We start from the raw sequence: 13649 nt of genomic DNA, 5'->3' as shown, positions 1-13649 counted from the left end.
GAGGCGCCGTGACCTCCCTAATCAAACCTGACCCCAACGGGCGGCTATCTAGGGCATGAATGGGGAAGGGCACATCAACAGGTACGATAAGAATCCCTAACTTATAGGTGAACTGGCGATCGATAAAATTCCCAGCTGCGCCTGAATCTACTAGCGCCTTATGCTGGGAGTGAGGAGAAACCTCGGGAAACACCACTTTAATACACATATGATCAGCAGAGAGCTCTGGGTGAGATGGGTGCCTACTCACCTGGAATGACTCATCAGTGCATCGCCCACTGCCTCGATTCCTAGGAGACCCTCCCCAGCACCGACCAGCAGTGTGTCCTCTGCGGCCACAGTTGGTGCAGGGGACGGCCTTCCTCCTGGTCTCCCTCCTGGTCTCCCTAGCACCAGCACCCCCGAGCTCCATAGGGTCGGCTCGGAAGTGCTGGGGGATGGAATGGACGGCCCCGAATCCGGACGTCCGCGGGTAGCCAACAGGTTATCCAGGCGAATCGACATGTCCACCAGTTGGTCAAAGCTGAGGTTGGTGTCCCTGCAGGCCAATTCCCAACGCACGTCCTCCCTCAGGCTGCATCTGTAGTGGTCGATGAGGGCCCTCTCATTCCATCCCGTGTTGGCAGCTAGCGTCCGGAAGTCCAGCGCGAACTCCTGCGCGCTCCTCCTCCCCTGTCTAAGGTGGAATAGACACTCACCCGCCGCTTTACCCTCTGGGGGATGATAGAATACTGCCCGGAAGCGGCGGGTGAACTCTGCATAGCTGACCGTCGCGGCGTCTATCCCACCCCATTTGTCGTTGGCCCATTCCAGCGCCTTGCCGGACAGACAGGAGATGAGGGCGGACACGCTCTCATATCCCGAGGGCGCCGGGTGAATGGTTGCTAGGTAGTGTTCAACCTGGAGTAGGAAACCCTGACACCCGGCCGCGGTGCCATCATAAGCCCTTGGGAGCGAGAGCCGAATCCCACTGGACTCCGGAGGTGTCCATCACCCCTTGGATGGTGGTGCCCAGGTGCTGGATCATGGCCTCTTGTTGGGTTACACGCTCCTCCAGTGCTCCCCTTGGCGCGGACGATCCTGCTGACTCCATCGTTGGTGTGTTATTCTGTCAGAATGCGACGGTGAAATGCGGTAGGCGAAGTCAAACGCAGGACACAGAGCTTACTGGAAACGTACTTTACTTGAAAGTAACCAGAGAATAAAAAAATCTCCATACAAGGAGGAAAAACAACCCGCACACGAACACTGCCGATGACGAATACAATAACACACAACACACAATGAACGACAAGAGGGTTAAATAGGGAATACAATACAACGTAATGGGAAACAGGTGTACACAATCAGGACAAAACAAGTCAAACACCGAAACATAGATCGGTGGCAGCTAGTACTCCGGGGACGACGAACGCCGAAGCCTGTCCGAGCAAGGAGGAGGAGCAGCCTCGGCTGATTCCGTGACAGGGGTGCTTGCAAGTCGAAGAACACCATCCCAACCGTGAAGCACGGGGGTAGCAACATCATGCTTTTGGGGTGCTTTGCTGCAGGAGGGACTAGTACACTTCACAAAATAGATGGCATCATGAGGAAGGAAAATTATGTGGATATATTGAAGCAACATCTCAAGACATCAGTCAGGAGGTTAAAGCTTGGTCGCAAATGGGTCTTCCAAATGGACAATGACCCCAAGCATACTTCCAAAGTTGTGGCAAAATGGCTTAAGGACAACAAAGTCAAGGTATTGGAGTGGCCATTACAAAGCCCTGACCTCAATCCTATAGAAAATGTGTGGGCAGAACTGAAAAAGCATGTGCGAGCAAGGAGGCCTACAAACCTGACTCAGTTACACCAGCTCTGTCAGGAGGAATGGGCCAAAATTCACCCAACTTATTGTGGGAAGCTTGTGGAAGGCTACCCGAAACATTTGACCCAAGTTAAACAATTTAAAGGCAATGCTACCAAATACTAATTGAGTGTATGTAAACTTCTGACCCACTGGGAATGTGATGAAAGAAATAAAAGCTGAAATAAATCACTCTCTACTATTATTCAGACATTTCACATTCTTAAAATAAAGTGGTGATCCTAACTGACCTAAGACAAGGAATTTTTACTAGGATTAAATGTCAGGAATTGTGAAAAACTGAGTTTAAATGTATTTGGCTAAGGTGTATGTAAACTTCCGACTTCAACTGTATGTCAGAGTGACCCTCGGGTTCTTGGTCACCTCCCTGACCAAGGCCCTTCTCCCCCGATTGCTCAGTTTGGCTGAGCGGCCAGCTCTAGGAAGAGTCTTGGTGGTTCCAAACTTCTTCCATTTCAGAATGATGGAGGCCACTGTGTTCAATGCTGCAGAAATGTTTTGGTACCCTTCCCAAGATCTGTGCTTTGACACAATCCTGTCTCGGAGCTCTACGGATAATTCCTTTGACCTCATGGCTTGGTTTTTGCTCTGACATGCACTGTCAACTGTGGGACCTTATATAGACAGATGTGTGCCTTTCCAAATTATGTCACACATAAATGGAAAGAAAACAACACATCAGTTGTGTAGTGCATTTTCTGCTTCAGAGAGTAATCTTAATGAGAGCTCCATACAGGCATCAGCAAGATGTTATATTTAATAGAAATGCTCCCTACATGGAAGGCAACCGTGCAGTATTAACTCTCTGAGGTATAATTAAGCAATAAGGCCCAAGGGGGTGTGGTATATGGCCAATATACCACGGCTAATGGCTGTTCTTAAGCACGACGCAACGCGGAGTGCCTGGACACAGCCCTTAGCCGTGGTATATTGGCCATATATCACAAACCCCCGAGGTGCCTTATTGCTATTATAAACTGTTTACCAATGTAATTACAGCAGTAAAAATATGTGTTTTGTCATACCCGTGGTATACGGTCTGATATACCACGGTTGTTAGCTAATCAGCATTCAGGGCTCGAACGACCCAGTTTATAATAAGAATTTGTTGAGCACTTTTATCATACGCCTACCCACACAAGTTGTTAAGACTAAAATGCTATGTTGTGCATATCAATATGGCACATCCATAAGGCAATGTCTTTGTTAGGATAAATATGTATTTGCCCCATGGAGTGTATAATATGCCTATTGTTATAATGTTATTGCAAACGAGCCACACAAAAGTACTGGAATATGAAAATCTAAAATTATTCATATCTATTAATAGGCCACTAAATATCACCATCATCATCAAGAACATTCCCCTGAAATAGCCAGACATTTTAGCTTATGTATAAGCTACCTGAAGCCCATTTGACCATATTAACATATTTGACATTGCTACTTGAGCAAGGCAGGGTTATGTGTGTGGAGACATTCAGGCTTACTAGGAGCATCAATATCCATTCATCCCAGTGCGGATAAATTGAATGTAGCCACCGGTACCATTAAATTATGTCTAACTGCTGTCAATAAAGAGAGCTGTCAAGGAAAGCACCACGTGATCTGAGAGGTCTCGGCTGTTAAATCGCAGCGCTGTCGCTATATGCAATTGAGTTATTCCCTCTCCAATAGAATGAATGGATTCTAAATAGTATCCAATCAGATGAGAGCTCCTCAGGCATATAAAGACATAGCAAAGCTGATTAATTCTGGGCACCAGTATTAGCTTTGGTGTGTGTTGCAAGAAAGGATTTTTGTGTCTTTCCCAAAGAAAAACGTCCTACGGTAAGATATGTTTTTTACGGTGTTTACATGCATAAATTCATAAGTATGTCATCATATTTGCAGAATTGCTATGTCGAATGTGCTTTGTAGTTAATACATGTATTGGTTAAATAGGCTATATGATGACAATGGTAAAACGTTTGGAATGTAGGTTGAACAAAGACTTTGGTATTTTAGACAGCATCTCGGTAAAGCGCATCTACCGTAGAGAAATGGGGAGACGTCAGTGATTTGGTTTCACATCAAAACGATTAAATCGAACTGACTTGTAAAATATTTTATCCTGGTTAAAATCGCCTCCAACTAGTGTAGAGAAGGGTTGTATTTTCCGTTTGCCATAGCAGTTTACATAGAAGAGACCGCAAGGTCGTAGTCTATCTGCAAGGTCTTATCTGGTGCTGTACATTACGCATTCGGTCGCTTCAAACAAAGGTGCACAGTATGACCTCACACTGTAACCTAGATATTTGGATTAACATGCATTTTAATTCATGCATTCCCTTTATGTTGGAGATTTGACATTAAAGATCAAATTAATTGCTACATTTGGGCACCGATTGTATGTTGCGTGTATTCCATCTCAGATTATGAGGAAAGGGCAAGCAAATGGCAGGAATTTGTTTGCTACCTCTCAAAACCGGGTGTCGAAATAGCCTACCACTGCGTCACAGTAGCCTATAAAGAAAGTCTTTGTCGACCTTTTTCCTATTAGAGTTATTTCATTTGTCGGGAATAGGCTCTTGGCCACTGACATCACATAGTTTCATCCTTGTGCACAGGTGAACGCAATCATGCCTTTCGGTAATACCCACAACAAACTGAAGATGAACTACTCCGCGGAGCAGGAGTACCCCGACCTCAGCCAGCATAACAACCACATGGCCAAGGTGCTCACTCCAGAGATGTACGCCAACCTGCGGGACAAAGAAACTCCAAGTGGATTTACCGTGGATGATGTCATTCAAACTGGGGTTGATAACCCAGGTAAATAGTCATAGCTTGCCGACTTAGGTCCCAAGTCGACTGTTATGCTGCTTCGAGTGAAGTGGGTCGAGAGGGTAGAGGGCTTTAGTTATAGCCCAACCCACTCATCCGGTGCTTGGATTTTGCAATGTCAGTCACGTACCGGGTGAAAAACCACCTCTGTTGAAACGGTGACCTTGTTACCAAGGGCCTGTGCCGTGTCCACTAATGCAATGTTCAGTATAAAACAAGGAATGCATTATTTGTGGCCCTGTCGAGCTCATTGTTCCAGTTAGGTATCAATGCTTTAGGACTGACATGGGATCCATGGTCATAGCCAATTTATTGTTCCATTTGTCACAGCAGCATCACCAACCACTTTGTTGAGCAAGGTCAAGTCCACCATTTGTCTACATAGAACCATTGCTGAGGAAGTGGCATTACAGGCTAAATTGAGGCCTTGTATTTTATTCCCCTCTAGTCCTCAAGGTTGTTGGGTCACATGTCCATTTAACACCTGAATTACTGTGACTTTGCATTGTAATGTAGGCCTTTAATTTGATCAACTCTATTGTGAGGCCCTACTACAACATCCAGTGTAAGCGTCAACCAGCTGAAGATGTGTACCGGTATGCAAACTAGACCTGGGTTTAAATACTATTTCAAATACATTTTGAGGAGTAGCGTTTTCTGATTTTGTAAAAAAATACTAGTAGTTGGATATTGGAATGTATTTGGAAATGCACATGGACGGTATTGGCATGCATTAAAAAAAATCTATAATGTATTTTCAAAAACAAATATTTAAATACTCCCATGCATCTTAACCCAGGTCCTACACTAGTAGTATTTTAAATAAATGCATTTGAAAACACAAGTATTTAAATGACAAATAATTAAATACAAATGCTTTTGAACCCAAGTCTGATGCAAACCTCAGTCACCTCAACCTAATGTTTTTCTTAACCACTTGACATGTACAGCATTATGAATATCAACACAAATGTGGATTAATGCCCAATGGCTTCACCGTAGATGGTGTTATTCTGACAGGAGTTTGCATCTAGAGGGTGGCTAAAGCTTTTATTGGAACTAAGACCAATGTGACCGCTGGCACAACTGACCACCATTTTGTATAAAATTCCAAAACCGATTACTGTCAAAACCAATGGACTGCATTTTGTCAGTGAAATCGTCACTTGGAGGGCATCAACTGTTGGCACCATTGGCTGCCATTTTATTCCTAAAGGCCCAGTTTCACCCTGTCCCTATTTTATTCCAGGCCACCCCTTCATCATGACAGTGGGCTGTGTGGCCGGAGATGAGGAGACGTACGAGGTGTTCAAGGAGCTGCTGGACCCCATCATCGAAGACCGCCACGGCGGATACAAGCCCTCAGACAAACACAAGACCGACCTGAACCCAGATAACCTTGTGGTAAGGACACACATGCCGAATCGCCTCGCATGCACACAACGTGATTCACCACATACACACACCCAAGGTTGGCATACATGAGTCAGTGTCGCAAACTATTCAGGAAACCAATTTGAAATGTAATTCATCAATAAAAATCCATATTGGTCATAATGGCCACACAACCCATTGTTTTCAAACCTCCATGTAGCCCATCCCTGGTTTACAGTCGCTCAAATGTCCATACCTGTTAGCTTTCATGCTAATTGCTAACGCGGCGGTTATCGTTGTTTTGACAGGGTGGGGATGACCTGGACCCCAACTACGTCCTGAGTTCCAGAGTGCGAACTGGCAGGAGTGTCCGTGGGTTCTGCCTCCCCCCACACTGCAGCCGTGGGGAGCGACGCGCCATCGAGAACATGGCCATCGAAAGTGCGTAACCGAGCCCTCTATTCTCCAATGCCTTGAGTCCCGCTGCATGCCCTTTGTGATGCTGCCCCCTGACTGCACTGAGTGGAACTTTGGCTTAATCATACTATTGAAATGATGCCACACTGCAATTGGCTTGCTGCTCTTGACTTGCATCGGTTAAGACTTACTTATTCTAGATACGTTTTGTATAATGGCAGTGGTGGAAAAAGTACCCAATTGTCATACTTGAGTAAAAGTAAAGATACCTTCATAGAAAATGATTCAAGTAGAAGTGAAAGTCACCCAGTAAAATACTACTTGAGTAAAAGTATTTGGTTTTAAATGTACTTAAGTATCAAAAGTAAATGTAATTGCTAAAATATACTTAAGTATGAAAAGTAACATAAATAATTTCAAATTCCTTATATTAAGCAAATCAGTTGGCACAATGTTCTTGTTTGTATTTATTTACAGATAGCCAGGGGCACACTCCAATACTCAGACATAATTTACAAACTAAGGATTTGTGTTTAGTGAGTCTGCCAGATCAGAGGCAGTAGAGAATGTAGTAAAGTAAAAGTTGTCAAATATAAATAGTAAAGTACAGATACCCCAAAAAACTACTTAAGTAGTACTTTAAGCCACTGTATAATGGAATCCTTACCTAAAATTGGCACTTTGAAAAATATAACTGCTTGATTGTTGATCTAATCCTTACAAATATGCAATTTGCTTTATAGTTGGTGAAAAAGGATGACAACTCCCGTAGGCCTACTTGTTTTACTGACATTCTCATGTTTTTGTTCGCAGGTCTAGCCTCACTGGATGGAGACCTCAATGGCCAGTATTACGCCCTGAAGAACATGACAGACGATGAGCAGCAACAGCTGATTGACGACCACTTCCTGTTCGACAAACCCGTGTCCCCCCTGCTGCTGGCGTCCGGGATGGGCCGTGACTGGCCCGACGGCAGGGGCATCTGGTGAGTTCCCCAGCCCAAGGGGCACCACGGCAGAGTGAGTTCTCCATGTAGACTTGAACAGTCCAAAATTGCTTCCTTTCATGATGGCAGATGAGTAAAGGGATTTAGATTCTGGCATTCTCCTGCCATGCAGCTTTTCCAGTGAATTCCTCCCATGGGCTGTCGGTGTTCATGAAGGAAGGAGCGAAAGTGCAGTAAGGAATATGTGCCAATAAAATGGACGTTAATTAGTTGACCGCTTCAATGGTCAAATTTCAAAGGAGGCCCCATTTTACAATTCTTCAATCCACATTCCATACTCTAAAACAGGGCTCTCCAACCCTGTTCCTGGAGAGCTACCCTTCTGCAGGTTTTCGGTCCAACCCCAATTATGACTTTTCTGACTCCGCTTACCAACCAGCTAATTTTTTGAATCAGGTGTGCTAGACTAGGGTTGGAGTGAACCTACAGGATGTTAGCTCTCCAGGAACAGGGTTGGAGAGCCCTGCTCTAAAATAGTGATATGCAGTTATGTGTTCTGATGTTGTGGGTCAATTAAAGGAGGCTCTGGGGTAAAGTTACCCTAGGTACAGATCTAGGATAAGCTACCCTCCCTAAATCCTAACCTTAACCATTAGTGGCGGAACATTTTAAAACTGACCCAAGATCAGCGTCTATGGATAACTTCACCCTACACTGGAGTACCAGCTGGAGGGTGCCTTCAGTGAGAATAAACCTGATCGTTATGTACAATCGTGTCTCCTTCCAACCGATGGTGAACTAATATGTTGATTTTGTTGACAGGCACAATGACGGCAAGACCTTCCTGGTCTGGGTGAATGAGGAGGATCATCTGCGAGTCATCTCTATGCAGAAGGGTGGCAACATGAAGGAGGTGTTCCACCGCTTCTGCACTGGCCTCACAAAGGTGTGTGTGTGATGTGCACTCAGGAGTCAAGGATGTCAAATGTGTAAAGTCCAGTCCAAGGCACAATTCTACAATGTAACGTTCAAAAGAAATTGCAAAGCAAACAACTGCTTTAGGGTTAGTTGCATTTGAATGCAGTCAATTTGGGAGTCTACTTAAAATTCAATGCGAAATGGCACTTTAAAAACTGTTGCAAAAAAGGGGGTAACCTTTAAACTTAAACTAGAATAGTCCCAACACTGCAGTTGCTTTCTCAACACAACTTATAACCTTCAGCCCCTTACCTCAGTTTCCTCTGACCTCTACAGATTGAGACACTGTTCAAGGACAAGGGCCATGAGTTCATGTGGAACGAGCACCTGGGCTACGTGCTCACCTGCCCCTCCAACCTGGGCACAGGGCTGCGCGCCGGCGTGCACGTCAAGCTGCCCACCATGAGCAAGCACGAGAAATTCGGCGAGGTCCTCAAGAGGTTGAGGCTGCAGAAGCGTGGCACAGGTATGTACATTTTCCTGTTAGGAAATGTAGATGGGACATTCTGTCTAGCAGTTATTGGGATTTAGCGAACATCCAGCAGATCTGATATATTGCCCTGGAATAGTCTCTCCAAATTGTATTTATTAACCAATGTTTGTTACTGTAGGTTGGTAAAACATTCAAGATGTACCATTTCTGAAAAGACTGCACACATACAAAAATATTGATTCATAAAAATCAGATTCATACCTGAAACTGTGCACGTATGAACAAGCATTAAAACTCTGCCTGAAACGCTCATTCCCTTTTTTGGGTGACAATAACGCCCTTATTGGAATTAGGCCAAGGCAGTTTCTAAAGGCAATGGCAAACTTCATCAAATGTCTCTCTGGAGGTGTGACATTTGCTCTGACAGTTTCTGAAAGAAACTATTGTAAATTGTTGTGGACCTGTAAACATGGTTTGTTTTACTTTTTCCCGAACCTAAATATGATGCACTGCCCGCGAATTCTGAAACATTGTCTATGTCGAATTTAAAACTACAGTAGGCCTACTTAGTGGTAGCCTACACACTCCCTTTCGGATGCATAGAGCAAAACACTTCAAATAGTTCATCTAATAGGCCCAATTAAATTAGGGATGCGCATGGTAATTTGTTGTAGGCTAAAGCTTATTCTGCAATGGTTATGAAAATGTTATGTTTATAAGTGAAATATTGTTTATGTGAAACATTTCAAATTACAGTAGGCTATTCAGATGTACAGTACCCTAAATGTAAATCGAAAAGGTGAACCGTCTGTTCTACCCTTAAACTGCGCTCGATTTGGATTGCATGGAGCAAAATACTTAAACGACTGTAAAGTGGGTCCAATTAAATGATAGGATGTTGTAGACATATTTGGCTACTTCATGAGTATGAAACCATCAGTCAGAAAAGGTTAATTTATTCTGGATCATGGAATGAAATAGGAAATGGATGCCTATTTCTTACTTTTAGAATGCAAAGATGCCAAAAATTGCTATTTTCACTAATGGCAAATGATTCCATCTTGTTAGATTAAGGCTACCTGTTTTCTTTTCTTTTTTTATGAAAAAGCATGTCAAATGGTAGGCAACTTGCCTGCTTGCAATGCAATACTTCAACCACTAGAAACTGTGCATATGCATGGTCTTATTGAGTGGGTTTTGGTCGGGGGGCCGGAACAGAATTACAAATTTGTAGACTGCAAATTGACTGCAAGCCCTAACAGAATATTTGACTAATAATCATTTCAAACCTTGCTTACATTTTGTACACAATCACGTCTCTCTATGCGTGGGAATACTTGAACAGATTTACAAAATTAAAATCAATTGGAGCCGATTTTCATGGTGTTTTTGTCCAACAATGAATTTTAAGTGTCTTTTCTCAGAACTTGGGGGTGCCAAATAAAACCACCCACGGACTGCCAGTTGGGGAACCCTGGTGTAAAGTTTGCGGGAAGCTAAGCACATTCTCACATCAAATTCTGTTTTTATAAATTCCAACTTTTGCGTGAACTGGCGCATTTTGTACATATGCAACATTTCTAAAGAGGCCCCAGGACTTTGATTACAGTAGCTGAAATGTGTTAAATTAGGGCTGCCTGGAACTAAAACCTGCATACCCACTGGCTCTCCAGGAGCAGGATTGGCCTGTCACCCTAGTGGCGGAGAAGCCAACCTTATCCACCACCATTTTAGCTCAGCTTTTCTTTTGTACTAAACATGTACGTTCTGTGTCTCTCCCACTCCCCCCTCAGGTGGTGTAGACACCGCAGCAGTAGGCGGTGTCTTCGACATCTCCAACGCCGACCGTCTGGGCTTCTCCGAGGTGGAGCTGGTGCAGATGGTTGTCGACGGCGTCAAGACCCTCGTCGAGATGGAAAAGCGTCTGGAGGGCGGCCAGTCCTTCGACGACCTGATGCCTGACCAGAAGTGAACACGCTCCCTCAAACCTTCTGACCTCTTATCTCTCACCCCCCCCCCCCTTCACCAATATCGCCCCCTTGTCTCCAAAAACAATCTTAACTACATCAAGGAAATGCACTCCGCCCGACATGTTTAGTGGCACAAAAGTTAGACGAGTCTTCCATCTGTGTGATGGATTTTGTATCTCAAATGCAGTCTTTTTGCAGAATGTTTGATGGATATGAACACCTGAAATAAAAGTATCTTTGGCCCATGGAATGTGTTTTTGTCGTTACTTTTTTGAGCAAGAGATTTGTTTGGAGATTAGTCATTTCAAATACTTTTTGTGCTTAATTGAGCTTGCCTAGCTCAATTGACCAAGGGGGAATTCTGACATAATTCCCTTCATGCACTTCTCTCAAAACTATTCTGACCTTTAACTTAAGCATGAGAATAGCATGCTATTCATAGGGGTTGGAGACCAAATAAATGGTGTGGAGGGATCTATAGATGCGCTGTATTCTGTGAGTTAATTCCCTCAATTGTACCACCTTTATGTGCAATGTAACTTTGAATAAGGTCATGCAACCTGTCAGTTCCAAGAGGAACATCTACCTCTTTCCGATTAGCAATAACACAATTTACAAATTGACGAGAGCTAGATCAATGACTAAGCCATTTGGATAAGCTTGTAAATACTATGGTTTCAGATCTATTTTATCTTAACACGGGAGACATGTGAAACCAGTCATCTGGCAACAAACTGAAGCATATCACCTTTTCTACAAGTTTATGAAATGCTGGAAGAAAAAAAAAAAAAACTTGGGTCTCCAAATTTCATTCCACGCTATAGGCTTCTGTAGCCATGTGCAAATGACAGTATAGCGCCAAACCTAGTTTATTTGTTTTAATTATATCCCCAGACTAAATGTTTAGTTAAATATTAGCCATTATCGGTAGCCACCGTCAGTTAAACCTATATTTAACTCACTGACTTCAGTGTTAGTTTCCATACCATTTCTTTCCTCTCATGTGGTTGTTCCTGTTAGGCTAATGTATTAAGTTGTGCAATAATTTGGGACGTGTAGCTGATTTGAATCATTATGGAACGCAGACCATAAGTAGCAGTTTAAACCTGGAGCCTGGTTCACAATGACTGGACTGTTGTCATAAGTTACATCATTGAAGAGTTCTACACTTCTCACCTTCCAATATTTCATGGCTTGAACAATTGAATATGGCAACTTCCAGGATGAATCAAACCACTATTGTGCGTAAAGGCTCTCCAAATCCCAAATATACACAATCAGTATTTTTAATCTACCAATTGGTGGTGAAAAGACATATGCATGTTTTTACATTAATCTAATATTCTGAACCGTTCTCTCCATATATTCTAGTTGAGAAAATTACAATTAAAAGGTACACCAAATTTAAAGGGATGGCTTTCGATACTTATTGAAAATCTGTTGGCCAGAAAGTGGGAGGGTTTTCAGCGGTTGAATTAAATGTCTTCAGCGCGTGTAAGAAAACCACGCCTGTTACGCACCTGCATAAGGTAAGTCTGAATACCAACTACTGAAACGTGCGCCTTTCCTAGGCACTTCTGAATCGGGCCCCAATAGAATAGTCAGAACTGTAAATCCCGCCCATTTTGGCACTCCATGCAGTCTAGATCAACCGCTCAAAGTATTTGAACCCAGGTCTTGATTCAATAGGCTTATGCAGTAGAGTACAATTTAGTTGTAATAATTTTATAGGATTAGTTTATTTTCTCATTCTTAAGCCTTGTTAAGAATTTGTTAATACTGGAATGCTCGTCCTTGACAAGCTATTGATGACATATCTAGCTACAACATTTTGGTATCCACTGGACCTTATGATCTGAGAATCTATTCATATTTTAATATTCTTATTTATAGCCAAACTGTTTAACATAATCAACTAACCGCCTTCAGTCTGGACCACGATTATTGTTAGTATGTGTATTACTGCTGGGCTGGAATAACAGCCTGTGTACTCCAGCTCTTCAGGACCAGTTGGAGACCACTGTCATACAGTGGTCCCGTTTAGGGGAGCCTACCTGTGGGGGAAGTCATGAAATTAAATTCAACAGAAGCCATGGTAACACTTTACTTATCCACTCAGGCCAACATTGCTAGCCGTAGCCAAAGTATTAAGACACCTGTTAAATACAAAACAGTTCATTATCATAACAGATAGGCGTGATAGTGTGAACCATGGCTGTGATCACAATTCACTCAATGACCCAGGATGCGTCCCTAATGGAATCTTACTTATTCCAAATGGGCCCTGGTCAAAAGTAATGCACTACAAAGGGGATAGGGTGCCATTTAGGACACATCTCCAGAGTACTCCACTACAGCCATGCTAAAACACAGACAACTGATGGGGCCAGAAACCTACAATCCAGAGTTATGGAGCTGACCTTGAATACAGTGATCTAAATAATTAGAGTGACATAGATCTACAGTACATCTGAAGATTGAGACATGATTATCCAGATTACATTTTTACATTTTAATCATTTAGCAGATGCTCTTATCCAGAGCGACTTACAGTTAGTGAGTGCATACATTTATTTTCTCCATACTGGCCCCCCGTGGGAAACAAACTCACAACCCTGGTGTTGCAAGCGCCATGCTCTACCAACTGAGCTACACGGGGCCCAGATATCAGGTAATTGCAAGCTGAGAGCAATAGGCCTTCTATTTCGATTCCCATGTAGAGTTAAAAGGGCAATCTGCGATTGCTGCATCCATTTTTGGACTTTAAAATGTATGATACATACCCATTGATTCTTGAAGAATATAACTTAAATTCCTCATGAGCTTAGTTCAACTGTC

General features: G+C 43.2%; 1 protein-coding gene across 1 annotated transcript; it reads left to right on the top strand.

The window, feature by feature from the left end:
• Positions 1–3591: 3591 nt before the first annotated feature.
• Positions 3592–11061, top strand: LOC121549136 (creatine kinase B-type). Its single transcript, XM_041860998.2, has 8 exons — positions 3592–3697; positions 4477–4681; positions 5943–6097; positions 6376–6508; positions 7298–7469; positions 8253–8376; positions 8685–8874; positions 10635–11061. Exons 2-8 carry the CDS (start codon positions 4489–4491, stop codon positions 10811–10813), a joined length of 1146 nt encoding a protein of 381 aa, XP_041716932.1. The 5' UTR covers positions 3592–3697; positions 4477–4488; the 3' UTR covers positions 10814–11061.
• The last annotated feature ends 2588 nt before the right edge of the window (positions 11062–13649 follow it).

This window comes from Coregonus clupeaformis, chromosome 33 (assembly GCF_020615455.1).
Source record: "Coregonus clupeaformis isolate EN_2021a chromosome 33, ASM2061545v1, whole genome shotgun sequence".
Classification (NCBI taxonomy): domain Eukaryota; kingdom Metazoa; phylum Chordata; class Actinopteri; order Salmoniformes; family Salmonidae; genus Coregonus; species Coregonus clupeaformis.
The sequence above is the reverse complement of the archived record's forward strand: the minus strand, read 5'-3'. Positions and strand labels throughout refer to the sequence as shown.